At 37.0% G+C, this 15295-nt stretch overlaps 1 protein-coding gene across 2 annotated transcripts in view; it reads right to left on the reverse strand.

Annotated features, from left to right (window-relative positions):
• EYA1 (EYA transcriptional coactivator and phosphatase 1) overlaps positions 1 to 15295 on the reverse strand; it is a 151735-nt gene that overhangs the window by 23928 nt on the left and 112512 nt on the right. For both annotated transcript variants that reach the window (XM_069854231.1, XM_069854232.1), the window contains one exon: positions 13982 to 14071. In XM_069854231.1, coding sequence (XP_069710332.1) covers positions 13982 to 14071 — 90 coding nt within the window. The remainder of the gene's footprint in view (positions 1 to 13981; positions 14072 to 15295) is intronic.

Here is a 15295-nt window from a genome sequence, read left to right on the forward strand (position 1 = left end):
TGTTTCTTTTTCAACATCCAGATAACCAATCAGGAAGTAAAGGGCTAAAGGTTTGCTGAAACTTTCCAGGATCCATCTTCCAATCACAGACAAATCAGACTAAGTCTGCCAAAATCAGATAGGTACCTCAAGGAAAACAGCTATTTCTCACAGCAGCAGAACCAGACAAAGTGATCTAAACGTGAACTTCTGTCCACTGTTCATTGATAAAAGAAGGTCATGTGGCAAACCCCATCACTTTATGAAAACCTGGACTGCTATATTCACAATTTTTATATTATCAGCAATAAATACTCACATGACTAATATGTATGATTGCACTCAACAATCACCAAGATCTGACTCTGCTGCCAGCTGCATCTTTAACATGATGCTTTTTTGAAAATTAGTTTCAAACAAAAAGTATTTCTTTCAGAGACCAGTTTTAAAATATTTCTAGTGAAGAAATATTTCTTAGAATATTAAAGAATGCACATGCTATTTTTGTGGTTTGAGAGAATGTGAAATGTAATATTCTTAAGGAATTTATTTTCTTGGGGATCATCTTAGTCAATATTTACTTTTGGGTCAGTAAACGAACCCCTTTACCTCAAGAGAGGTTAACCTCCACCTATCAACAACACTGTTGCTCTGTATTGGATAATTTATTTTTATTTCCTGACATTGGCACAGTTAGGTTGATATTCTTTCTTGCTGGTACATCACTGGTGATTCCAGCACAAAAACCAAAATTCATGCTATAATACTACAGGAAGGTCTTGCAATACTTCAAGACAAGGTCACAAATAAAATGTTTTAAGTACTTGTGTATGAGGGAAACAAAGAGCAGGAAGCACTCAAAGCTGCCATGTTTTCTTCTTAGACAGCTGCTATGCATTGCTTTAAAAAAAAAAAAATCAAAGTAGTATCAAGGCCCCCCATTCCCCAAAATTTTTCAAACTGACTGATCAAACAATTAAAACTCATAAAGTTGCTGTATGGTTTGGGAAGGATCATTAAATTCTATGTAATTTTACTCCTCATCTCGAATGGAAGATAATACCACTCTAACAGCGGATGCAGAATTAATCACTGGTTTAATCTTTCAAGCATTCTGAAAGCTTATCACCAACCAAACCTAAATGTAGTAACTGTTAATATCAAATAAGACCATTAACATATTTATGCATTCTCCATCACAGTTTCCTCCTACTATTTCTGAAACATAGCTTAAAAATATGGACAACAAAATATATAACTATTATACCTAATAATTATAAACTAATAGTAGAATTTAATCAAAGGGGAAATTTTTTCTCTTTTCTTCTGAATTATTTTAATTCATACCTACCAATATTTTACAATATCTCAAGGACAATGTCATAACTTTGCAGTAATTTTACTGATTTCTGAAGCACCATTTCACACCTCTGCAATTGAAAGCCTAGAAGTCTCACTAACTTTATAGACAAGAGAAATGGGAGCTATTAAATGGTACAAAAACTCAGAAGTAACTTGTTTTGGAACAGCAGTACTTAGAGGAGCAAGACTGATTTAGTGTTGTTCTGATTTCTTCTTTTTCAATGGGTTACCCCATCATTTTGTAAACACAATTTGTCACCAACACCAGCCAGAGCTCTCTGTAACTACCTTTTGCCTTTCTTTCAGATCTGTTATCCCTGCTGAGAGAATCTACTACAGAAGAATTTTTCATACTGACACCAACTGTAGTCTTGCTGTGAATTACCACATTCCCATAAAAATCATTCCATTTATTGCAAAGTTGTTGGCAGACCATAGGAATAATAGTCAACTCAGGAAACCTTTTATCCTGAAATCGCATAGCTTAACCCTTTGTATGACTGTATGAAGTTTCTACATAAAAGCTGTATTACCACACTGCTGATTTAATACTTTAGTAGAAGGATTTTCATTGCTGGCAAGTTTTAAAAATTATTTTTTCAAAGTACTTCTTTTAACTGAAAAGAAAAGAAAAGACAAGACTGAATGGGAATCAATCAAACAGTATTCAGGGGTTTTTTTTCATATGCAATGTTGCGATTAAAATTACAGTATCTATCCCAATACATGAAATAATACATTAGCATAAATGCTTGAGTGTGGTTTTGATTATAAACTAAAAATTTACAATCATATGGAACTTTATTCCCTCTCTGTTTTGCCTATCTTCCTATGCTAAAGAAAGATATATTAATTTACATTATAATGGAACAATTAGAAAAAAACTATTTGCTTTATAATTTTTTGTGGAAGATACTTCTGTTAGTCATTATATCTGCTTTGCTAAACACCAAACTAGTGGAGGTTAGGTTCAGGAAAGAGACATTAGTTTTGTTAGTCAGTCCTCTTGACAGTTTGGGAGTCAGAGGTTGCTTGTATTCAAATTTCTGTCTGACTTTATTAAAGTGATGGAACAAAAAAACCCAGTGTATGATTTCAGTGTCTTTTTTGTTCTGTTCATCAAACCTTATTTGTAGGTAATTATGGCTTGATTTATGTTTTATTCATTCCACCATAATGAGAGGTTTTGGACTTGTAAATGTACCTTTAAGAGAAATGTACACATTTGTTCTAATAAATTAATTGAAATATTCGACTTGTGTTTTTAAACTTTTCAGTCAGAGAAAATTCTTAGAAAATCTCTTACTTGAGTTACAACTGCTGCTACAATTGGTTCCCCTCCTTGCTTACCAATGTTATCGAAGGCATTATTCCCCTGTGTATCCATACTTCACATTTGCAATACAAGTTATACAAATATGCAGAAGAAAAAGAGGATTCACTGACAGAAGTAATTTTCTACAGTTCAGAAAGGATCATTTTTTTAGATATAGCTGATCTTTCTCGTGGCAATAATATTTCAGCTGAGTTCAGTACTTATCTCAGCAGCCTGTACCCTGCCCTCAGTGAGCATGTAAGAACTATCCTCTCCAAAATGCATAGTGCTGCAGGTAATGTTCAGAAGTGCCTGGATTGCCCTGTTGTGACTGGACAAGGATCTTGAAAAAAAAAACCCAACGACCAAATACTCCATTCCTTCAATACCTCATTGTTTCTTTTGTTGAGCTTTTTCATTTACACTTTTTAAAATTCTCATTAAATCCTCATGCTTTAACAGCACACATTAAGATCATTAACCACCACAGAATCACCCAGCTTCTTGACCATGTCTAAAGACAAATCTAAAAAATGCAATTAACAGCAGACAATTTTTACTTTAAAACACAGAAAAATAAAAGCGATACTGCAACAAGTAAAGGGAATAATCCCCTCCCCCTTTCTTTAAAGTTTCATTAGACCATTGAACTGGATGAAATTCAGATAGAGGCCTTATTGTAACCACACTGAAACAGTAGAAATCTCCTGAGACCATGAAACTCAAACATTTTGGGAATCAACTTGAAGCACTCCTTTTGTACTTTTAAAACAAATTGAACGGAAGATACTTCGTAATTTTTCTCCCTGTAGCAACATTTTAACAATTCCTACAAACGATTCAGCACAAACAGATCTGTTTACAACACATGTGCATGCATTTTATCGTAAAATTTAAACTATGGTCATAGCAATCACATGTAACCACACCAGCACAATCTGACGTGCTCTCAAGGTAACAGAAAACTTCACTGATAACATTTTAAATTCATGATAAAATCAAATCTAGGCTGAAGAGGTTGATAGAAATTACCTACTATACATACTGCTAAGATGCTTCTGCTGTGGTTTCAAACTTTGTACTTATGTGAAGATTGACTAATGTGTCCTCATCTTGCAAAAAGGCATGTAAGGATGACACTTAGTCTTGCCTAGCTTTCCTAAAACAAAAGGCACATCATTTTCCGACACTAATCCACTTAAAACACCAACCAGAGTAACGTAAATCAGAGGTCTGTGGTTTAAGATGGTACCCAAATTAACAAGAAAAGAATTTTTAAAAATATGACTAATCGCGTTTTCTTAAGTTTATCTTCTGGGTTTTGCATTGGAAGAGTCCAATGAGGAAAAAAAATGGTTTGCCTCAAAGTTGTGGAATCAGCACAAATTAAATGAATTACATAAACAGAAAGGGTGGGCTGGGAATGATATTTGAGTGTAAATTAATGTTGATCTTAGCTGGAATAACTAGCACTCTTCAGCACTTGCAGCTGCACTAGGGACTTAACTGGCTGTATAAGATTTTACACGTGTCAGTTTAATTAGAGACCAAACCACAAAATCTACAGCTCAGGAATGTTACTGAATTTGTGGAACTTTTTAAATGTTTAAGTTATGAACTAATAATTAGTTACTTAGGAAACTAACTGATGTGTTATGAATGAGTCACAACTACCATACAGATATCTGTAGCAGCAGACAGGCTTTTATTCAGTGCCTTTCATGATATTTAGAGAAAATGTAGAAAAACATTTTGTCCACGTCAATTCAGTGAGATATTAAAAGCCAAAGAGAAGCCTTTATACACAAGAATAAACAGAAAACAGTACATTAATTACTATCAATATTAACTGCTGTTACCATTAGTATCAACTATTTACTCATTCACTTGGCATCACTGTTCTATTATTTAGACTTCTGGGATAATTTAAATAACAAAAAGACCCTATTCAAATCTGAAATGACAATTTTCGCACTAAGAGGCCTTTGGGATGGATCACATCATTGCCTAGTTTTGTATCTAACATGCTTAACCATCAATTAGTGTATCACATCCGTGCCTACAGCTCAATCTGGATTGGCATAAGAGCTCTGTGGCATGTATCATGGACTTTGCAACCATACAAAAGTAAGTATTCATTAAAGGCAGGTGTTTATATGTATCAGCAATATAACATAAGCCAGTGTTTTGAAATCTGCTAACAGATTGACAGTAAAAGCATGAAAATACACTGCACACTTCTTAGTCTGTTAAATTTCTTACAGTGAGTTTTGCACCTCTGAATTTCCATCAAGCCCTAGATACGTTTTTTGAAAAACAGTATTGCTTCATTATTGGTTGTAAGTAAATTTTCAAAGCAGTGTCTCATGTCATTCATTATACAGCAATTTTTACATTACCCTTCAGAGCCTGTCACTGCAGAAAAACACTAAGGCTTCTGTTGCAAGTAAACCTACTATACCTGGGGTAGATCTGTGATTCCAGTAATAGACTCTGTGCATACACTGCCTTGCTGCAGCTATTACAATGACTTTGATGTACTTTACTGCTGCCATTCAATACGTTATCTCCTGTACCAGCCAATTCTAAAATCTGATATTTAAGGCTCTGCAGAACCTAGCTGTAATGCACTGGTACAATTGTTACCAAGAAAAGCTTGCCAGCATTTGGTATTTTATATCCTGGGAAGGGAACAAGAACTTGAAATCTGTCACAGGAAGAAACACCTTGGAATGTGCAATTTGGGAGAATACGTAGAAAAAAGCATGATTTTTTATCTGACAGAAATTACTTCAGGGTGTGATTTTGGAGATGAGTTTAATACCATTAAAGGGTACGTTGCTGTCTATCACAAACCATTTTTCCCTGTCGTGTATCCCACTGATGAATGGGATGCCATCCAGAGCGATATTGATGAGCTTGAGGATTGGGCCAGTATGAAACTCATAAAGTTCAATAAAGTAAAGCATAAGGTCCTGTACCCAGGCTGGGTGGTGAATTGATTGACAGCAGCCCTGCAGACGAGTTGGGGGGACTAGTGGATGAAAAAAATTGGACATGAGGCAGCAAGGCGTGTTTGCAGCCCACAAAGTTAGCCATATCTTGGGTTGCATAAAAAGCGTTGTCAGCATGTCAAGGGAGGTGACTCTGCCCCTCTACTCCACTCCCGTAAGATCCCCCCTGGAGTACTGCATCCAGCTCAGGGATCCCCAGCACAACTAAGACATGGACTTGTTGAAGCAGGTCCCGAGGAAGGCCACAAAAGGAATCAGAGGGCTGGAACATCTCGCCTATGAAGAAAGGCTGAGAGAATCGCAGTTGTTCAGCTTGGAGATGAGAGGGCTCCAGAGAAACCTTATTGTGGCTTTCTAATATATAAAGGGGTCTTATAAGATAGGGACAGACATTTTAAACAAGACCTGTAGCAATAGGGCAAGTGGTAAGAGGTAACAGTTTTAAACTGAGAGAGAGTAGATTTAGATTAGCTACAAGGAAGAAATTATTTATAATGTAGGTGGTGACACTCTGGAACAGGTTGCCCAGGGAGGTGGCAGATGCCATTGGAAGTGTTCCAAGTCAGGTTGGATGGGGTTTTGAGCAACCTGATCTAGGGAAGGATGTCCCTGCTCACTGCAGGGGGGTTGGCCAAGATGAGTCTTAAGGCTCCTTCCAACCCAAACCTTTCTATAAAATGCTCTTTACTATACTAAGCAATTTGCATGTACTTCTTCAAAAAGCATGCCTGCTTACTATTTAACTTATTTGGACTACAGCAAAATCCCAAACAGAAGCCATAGAACCGAACAGTAGAATAGAAGGAGTTCATTCCAGTTACGTACACAAGTACAACTACCCAAAACACTGCAAGGATCAGTGATATTTGACACCCTTCTGCTCTAGATGCTGGGGTGTTGTTTTAACCTGTGGTTTTAAAAAAAAACAGACTTTACTTGAAATGTATGAATAACTCAAACTGGAACTGTTACAGCTTACAAAAATCATCAAAAAAAAAGAAAAGACATTAATAAATAAAATGGAAAATTGGGAAGTTTTGTGGATGACTATTTATAATTTTTTTTTGTCCTTTTCTTTTTTAAAAAAAAAGTTGTTTGAAGACGCACATTTTCTAGTTTGTCAGCAGAGAAAGCATTCATGCAAGAATGTTCCTTAAGAGTGAGACATTAAGGAGACCAAGCTGAAACATTATTAGAAAGCCAACTACAACTGTACACAATAAAAAATATCACAAGCACCACATCTGGTTATCTCTTTTCCCTCTTAAGTACTTTATTACAGAATTATCATCCTTGTATCAGTAAATACTACCCTTTTCACCATCACCCCTATCTGTAGACAAACACACTAAGGCACAGTGATCAGGAATTACAAAGTAGTGGAAATCACAAAGAACGGACCTTGTGTCACTTCATTCTACACAAGTATTTATGTAAAGTTAAGTGCATCAGACAACCGATTAGTACATAACGCCAGCAAAGGCTTACCCTGTAAATGTTCAGAGCTTTAAGAACAGCTTCAGACACAGAAGCTTGATCTGACTCTTATTATGCAGAGAAGCTGAGTAAACTTTTCTCTTTGGTAATCTCATTTTCACAATCTTTCTCCTCCAGCTTCATGGTCTGCCTATGTCTCTGCAGCTCCCGCAAGTCCTATCACTGACTGTGGACCTCTGTACAGCTTAGTTAAGTTTAAATCTAGGCAACATCTTACCTGCCACACCTACTCAAAGCTGGCTCTACATTTCTACAAGGTGTGAGAGAATAAATGATGGACTCCCACACTGCTAACAGTGGCCAACCTGCTCTCCTGGCTTGCTCAAAGTCTGCACTTAAGGGCTGGCTTGCATCCAAGCAGTTTTCTTGCTAGATTACTTGAGTCCAGGACCAGATGTGCTAAAATGTTTTCAGAAAGAAGAGCATTTTACCTTAGAGTGGTCATGGTTCTTTGAGTTGTGCAGTAACCTGCACACAATAAGTCTGCTGAATACTATTATTCAATAATGTGTATTATCATAATGCCTACGACTCCAAATAATGCTTCAGAGTGCTACTGTGCTAAAAGTTACCAGCCTGACTCTCTGGCATGTTAGAGTATCAAGGTCTGAGGGGAAATAGTTTCCCCGTCTCCTTCAGATCAAAGAAACAGAAAATTTGGCTGTGTTTCTTCAAAGACATTCATTCCTACAGACCACTGTGCGCTATGCTGAGGACATCGTTGTGTGCATGGTGGTTACTGAAGGACCTGGGAGAAAAGTCACTTTATCTTCCTGTGGTGTTACTGAGACCTACATAGGAGAGAATTCTTAGGCTGACGAAAAGAATATATGTCCCTGTCATGAAGGGAATGTCTCCTTCAGGCCCAGAAGTGATTTGTATGGTGCATTTGCTTCCAGCAGCAGGGAGGCAGCCTAGCTTCATCTGTAAGAATTGAAGGCAAAGGCCAAAGAGGGACTCAAGTTGGAGAAAATCTGCTCTGTGATCAGGCTTCATGACCACTGGGCTAGGGTTTTGTTTCTCTTTTTCTTAGGCCTCAGATCTCATTACAATCTCCCTGGAGCACCTCGTCTTGGAGCAATCCCTTTAGTGCCCAGTGTTAGTACAGAAAGTATCACCCTTTGCTTTAGTGCCAGAAGAGTCTGTATCACAATGAGGGCCTTAAGAGTGCCTTTCCGTTTCTTTAGGGACCAGAAGGGCTCTGCGTGCTGCTGGCTGTCAGACAGCCCAGTCGCTGTTCAAGTAGTAAAAACTGTACTTCACACAGCTTTGAGCTTGCAAAGGAATATAAGGGAGAGGTAGTGTTGATGAATACTGATAGTCCGATAGTCCAATGACTGGGACCTACAAACAAGGAGAGCAAGCACATCCACATAGTAAACTATACAGACAGCAACCCACAAAGGGCAGTTTTCATAAAAAATACCTGGCAGTTAATTTCTCTCTATCAGCTTCTAGATCTGAGTAAATCTAAGCTAACAGTTACAGACCTATAGGAGTCCTGTAAGGTTTTGTTGCCATATGGGTGGAGGGAGAAGGTTTACAGGGCAAACACCAAGCATGAGAATGCAGGGATATAAATGCTGTTTATTCTTTGCTTTAAACTGTGCAAAGATGCATCTATGTGAGTCAATACCTCAATGCTTCATGACAGCTGGATATGTTCCCATATGTATAAAGTGCAAGAACTGTAAAATGTTTCACTATTAATTTAAATGTATTTAATGCAGTGAAGAGGCAGGAGAGTTAGAGCAATGCAGACAGCTGTTCTTGTGCTGCTTCTTGGCATGGGAGGACTAGCCAACCCTGCCAGCAGCAGGCATCAGGACAGAGGAGCAAAGTTGCAGCTCAGTAGTCAGGGGTGGGAAGTGAGCACCGTGACCCCTGCCTGCCTGGGCTGCCGCTCCAGCAGTCGTGGTTACAGACAGAGCTGCATCTTATGGAAATGGCATACAGCTTTAACGCAGGCAGCTTGCCGAGGGGGCATCTGTGCATAGTAATATGCTAACACAATGCCTTAAAGGTTCATTAATCTGAAGTAACACCATACTTGTAATCATAAAGCAGCTAAGCATCTCTTTGTGACACACAGAAGAGCTATGCTGTCAATTTTCATCAGGAACACATCAATATACATTCAGGTGGGTTTTAAGTAAGAATCTGAGAAGACATATCTAACTATTTTTCTTTTATTTCCTGAAGAGCCAAAGTTACTGCTTTACAATAATGCCTGATAGCAACCCCTTTAATCCTTAAGACAAATACAGCAACTAATATAGCCAAAACACTCATACCATGCTGCCATTCATTATAAATGACTCCCATACACATAGCATTACTTTGCATATAGAGACCAAACAAAGTGAATTGTGAAGCCATAGGTGTGCACTATATATCCATCACTGATGAAAGAAAAATGAATACTAAGCATCACTACTGTACCCTAATGCATTATTGCATTTCTCAGAAGTGTCACAATTAATTTTTATAGTGCCATAATATGTATCATCTTATTCTGATCTTCCCCCAAAAGCCCACATCAAAGACCTGAAATGAACAAAAAGAAATAAAAAGCCTAAAAATAATAACACTAAAAAGCAATTTTATTTTAATTACTTCAATAGAATTCAACACAGATCAAAAAAAGGTACCTTATTAATAGAAAATTGTGAAGTAAGATTTCTTTTTTTTTTTTTTTAAATAGGCTGTATAAGTGACATTTTCCACTTCACTACATCTCTAAAGGAACAGATCTAATGAGATGGCACCATTTTAAAATTGGGTTTACAAAGCACTGAATTATCTTTTTGAAATAAGGTGTTCATAATCATTCACTATCAGCAATTATCCCTTTGAAATATGTAGTTATGTGCATCTAATGATATGAAATTAATAAACTTATATTTTAAGAGGGTCAGCACATATATATGTAAATATATACAATTTTTAAAGATACCTAATAAGTGTAACTGCTCCACACATCCCATTAACATGCTATACCTATTATACCTATCATAACATCACACATTCTTTTCCAATGAGATAACTTTGCTTCTCCTGAAAGCACTACATCAATGTATTTATACCCTCCTACTGCTGTAGAGCAGAGTATGACATATTTAAATGAAAACCCAGAATTCCTATTTTGAAGCCCAAATAAAGATTTTGAAACCTAAATTTTGAGAACACTGCACAATTTTTTAGTGTTTGACCTAACAGACTTCTACAATTTCATTATGAAATTATGAAATTGCTAGTAAAGCGAGAAATCATTGCTTATGATGGCACTTAGATCAAATTATACATTAGTAAACATTAATATTTTCCTTTCCATATGTTAAAGAGCTTGTCATACTCCTTTAGTGTGCTGTTTAAGAAATCTTCCTTCGAGATCTGAAATTATTTGCCATTACATCAATTTGGAATGAATTATTCCAAATAAAACTTTAAGTGAAAGAAATAAGTCGCTTCCACTTTTTCTCAAAGAAACAAAGTAAAAACTAGTACAAACTGAGGGTGCAGTAACTAATTTTAAATCTAAGTGCATCTCACCCCTTGAGAAACAGAATACTGACTTCAGAGCTAGACAGTGAGATCCAACTTAATTTTTTTTCCAAATAGTAAAATTGCTTGAAATTTTTCATTGAGTCTGAAAAATGCCAATTGCAAATACCATTGTTATTATATACACACATAAAAAGCAATGCATACGAAATTAGAATATTAATTTACCTGGCGTGTATCCCCTACTAAATCAAAATAGGTAAAGCAGCTTGCATTGGCATCGATTCACTTTATACAGACTGCTGAAGTTTAGAATTTAACCTAATAGCACTAAATAAACTTCTATGTTGAGCTCTGAAAAGTCAGTTAGGTTATGCACAAATCAAGCAGCGCTTCAGAGATCACTGGTGCAACCCTGCCCTTTGCATTAAAAATGTTAATTCAGTCTACAGTAGTTTATCAGACAACAAAATGCTTTCCCACTAACTTGGATGACAAGAGAGCTATTCTGATTAAAGCTTTCTGGAATGCACCAGATGAAAAGAAGATTTTTATTAAAAAACATTAACTTGTGGTATCTGGAAAACTGTGCATCGTTGGCCACAGTTATGATAGATGATTGTCTGCCCGTAAACCCAGCCTCACTATATGCCAGGAAGGGTTCCCTCTGAGCCTGGGTGAGATGGAGAGCATCAGCTTTTAGGCTCCCGCTTTGAATTATGCCTAGACCCAAAGAAATGTCTACACTGCAGGTTAGACATGTTCCAAATACAGCGCTGCCTGTCCTCATATTATTTCTGGGCAAGGATGCCCGAGCTCTATGGCTTGCTGGTGATGTTGCCTCCAAAATTCTCAATTCCTAACAGCCCAGATGTTTGTGCACATGAATTGGAAAGCTTAGCCCTGAGCAGGGTCACCACTAGATTTTCCAGACTCAGTCCTTCATCAGCAAGAACAGATGCTTTAAGCCTGAGGCAGAGCCAAACCAAATTGCCCACAGTTTTCATGGAAGCCTGTCAAGCTGCAGCAAAGCCTGAACTTCCAAACCACCACGGAAGGACTTTCAGTTTCTGAGGTGGATGTGAGGAATCTGCCCTGAGGTCATAGGCCTTGGGAACCAGGCAGGCCCTGCTAATAATGGTGATGCTCAATAGAAAGACAAACTGTGGCTCTAAGAGGACACATTCCTTCAAAAATACCATGTGTCTGCAACATGCTTCAAAACACTTGAAATTTCTTATGAACTGAAAAGCCTTAGTCTGTGGCCAGGTCTAGTCCTTATGTGCTTCTTTCCACAAAGTACAGGCTCTCTTATGCCTTCACTGTGTATTTCTCTGAAGACTTCTCTATGGCAATCCACAGGCATAAACCCAACCCTCTGCATGCTGAACATGCTCTTCACTCCCATGGACAGGGTATGATCTTTCAGACTGGCGCCCACATTCCTTAGAAATAAGGACTTGAAGCTCATGGACAAGGACAGGAATACAACTGCTCACTCCTAAGTGTCTCTCTGTATGAACAAGACAGACTAGGGTATAGATACAGACTATTACACTTCCATTTGGAGATGTAAGATAAAGCTTGTTATGGGGGAAAGGCAAAGTCAGTGAGCTCCTCTGCTTCTGTGAACCACCTGGATCAATACTTTTTTCATACACATCTTCAAAATTCTTCAGTGAATAAACTGCTACGCAGTACTTTTAACGCTGTAACACGCCAATTAGCAGAAGACAAGCTACTTTCCCTAAAATGCAATTGATTAACTTCCATTAAAGTCAGTGATACTGACAAACACGTACGAAGAAGGAGCTACAATTCTATAACGTATCTAGGTATACACAACAAATGAAAACACACTGAATTTTATTGAATATGCTGGTAAGATACAGTACTACTTTCTCTTTCTGATTGGTATAAAATGAAACATAACCAGAAATCAGAAACAGATTTGGAATATAACTATCATTGCTATACTTTTGTACAAATCTGAAAAATCAGTCCCATCCATGCAACTCACTAATGTTTTTTCTTGTACCCAAAACAATCCTATCTTTACATACAGCTACCTCAATACTTTAAAGTTTAAAGAAATCATTTATTATTTTGTAAGTATAAAAACCAAATACTTTGCTAAGGACTGGAAGTAAAAATAAAGCACATTTAAATAAATTTCATTACATTCTAAGATGCCAAATCATCTGTGAGTGATTTCTTTTTAGATGAAAAGAAATCAAAATATAGGACAGATGTTGGACAAACCACATTTGAGGTCTATCACACACTGGCATTTTTCAAATTATTTTGGCTCATCTATTAAATAAGGTGTATTTTGCTTGATTTTGAAAAGGGAAACATCAGGAAATATTTAAAGGCCAATTGCTGCCAATTAACTTTGATCAGCAAAAGTTGCATTTGAATCTTTTAGATTCTTTTGCCTGTCTGGAATAACACACTATTCTAAAATCTAGCAAAACAACAACTTGATGATTAATGTGTGTTGGCAGCCTCACCACAAGCTTGCTTAACAGTTGGATTTTAAATAAACAGCTGTCTTCATTATGATGGGAAAGAAATCTGACTGTTTTCATGTTTTTATGTTATTAAAATATGATCAGAAATCGCTTTTTTCCCTTTTAAGATGAAACAGCCAGGCATTATGGTGACAGCCTCTTTCAGCAGTTCGGATAGTTTTAGAACTATCTCACAAGCATCGCCAAACCATAGCCTATGTAGGCTGAAAAAGCTCTTGGCATGCCAACATCAGCTCCTTGCCTCACGCTGCTTGGGAGAGGCAGAGAAACCCCAGTGCGTAACAAATCCCACCTGCTGCCAGGGAAGGCAGAGGACCCCCAGAAACAGGCTGCTGAGAGAGACGGCGTATACAACATTAATGATTTCTCTCAGGTATAGAGGTAGTGCTTGCCCACAGTGGGATATAAGTGAGAAAACTGTACCCAGACATTAACTGTTTATAGAAGGTGAAGTTTAATATTTAATGGCCTATGCAGAATATTAAATTCTAATGTTTATACATGCTTTTTGTGCATCCACTTCTAAAACTTGTCTACTATGGTCATAAATAGCAAGACATGTGAGAACAAACCCCCAGCATGTAAACAGTTGCAACCTTTGAGTGCCAGTACAGACATTTAGTGTAGATATTATTACACATCCTGATGACTAAATTATACAGATATTTTCTGAACTTTTCCATATTAAAAATGTGAAACAAATATTTTTGAAATAATCTAATAACATGTAAAGAAAGACAAATATTAAATTGCCTCTATGAAGAATGAACACTTACTTCTAAGTCGTTAAAGAATAGATGAGTGTCCGCCAAATTGAAAATCATCTCTTCCATTCGGAGTCCAAGAGATACTGAAGTGGGTGGATCCTTGAAGAAGAAATGAAGTAAGTACATCATGCCTAACGTACATACTGGAATACAAACTGGAGGAACTGCTTTTCAAGAGGAATTATTCTATGTGTTAAATGCAACATCCACTTGACCAGTTTAACCTCAGCAACTCTCTACTCTTGTACTCTAACACTTAAGAGCAACACTTAAAAATACGCCTTTAACTTGACTGCCACCATGGTTCTGCACTGGGACATCTGTGGTCGCTCTCATGCCTCCCTAGCATGGGTTCTCTGCCCTCCACACAGAAAGGGTAAATCCATTTCACCTAAAACTTCTCCAGATTTTACAACTGTTTACAAGCTTTAAGATCAGCTGGGGCATGATAATGCTATTGTGACTTAAAATAAACTCTCACTGGTCATGCGTGAAAGGATTCATTCCAGGGAATACCTAGTGGCTTTAAACAAATCACTGTTAATGTTTTATTGGCAGATGGCAATTATATTTAAAACCACTCCTTGATTCTCCACAAAACCATGCTTTAATTACGCTTTCAGTTTGGCCCACCCATGCAGAGTGAACAAACCTATTGTTTGTTATTAATACATAACACACTTTAACTTCTCTGCAGAAATTACCATAACAACTTATTCCTTACTGAGCTAATAAACTCGAAAAGCATGTTCAGCATTGTGGTTACCAAATGCATTACAGATGTTTGTCTTGTTTTGATTTTTTTTTGTGTTTTATATAATTTCAATCTGAAAAATAAAAAATAAAGTCTAATATATACATTTGATATAGAGTTTCTCATTTATAATGCCAAACATATCCAAATGCACAGAAGCATGAGTTTTGAAAGAAATGTTCTATTATTCCATGACACGCACTATTAACAACATTAGTTTGTTAGGAATTGTATTTTAAATAGAACTGCAAAAGTGACAACCTGTATTTTACTTAAAATAAGTTAATATCCTAAACCTGATGACAACTTGAAGTTAAAAACCAAGAGATACACTCACTAGTTTCTTTTTCCATCTCTCAATCAAATTAATAGGTGTTTCAACACAACCTCTGATCTTTGAAACATTTTTCTGTAACTACTGTGTTAAAGGCAGAATTTGTCAGTAGCCAAGAGTTAGAAAAGAACGGTGATTTGGCCGCCTGTTGGTCTTCTGGAAATGACAAAATCCAAGTAAAACTAAACAGAAAAAGAAGCATTTAGTAGAAGCGTTTGGAAGCAAAGCTATGTAG

The sequence above is a fragment of the Phaenicophaeus curvirostris genome, chromosome 3 (genome assembly GCF_032191515.1).
Source record: "Phaenicophaeus curvirostris isolate KB17595 chromosome 3, BPBGC_Pcur_1.0, whole genome shotgun sequence".
Classification (NCBI taxonomy): domain Eukaryota; kingdom Metazoa; phylum Chordata; class Aves; order Cuculiformes; family Cuculidae; genus Phaenicophaeus; species Phaenicophaeus curvirostris.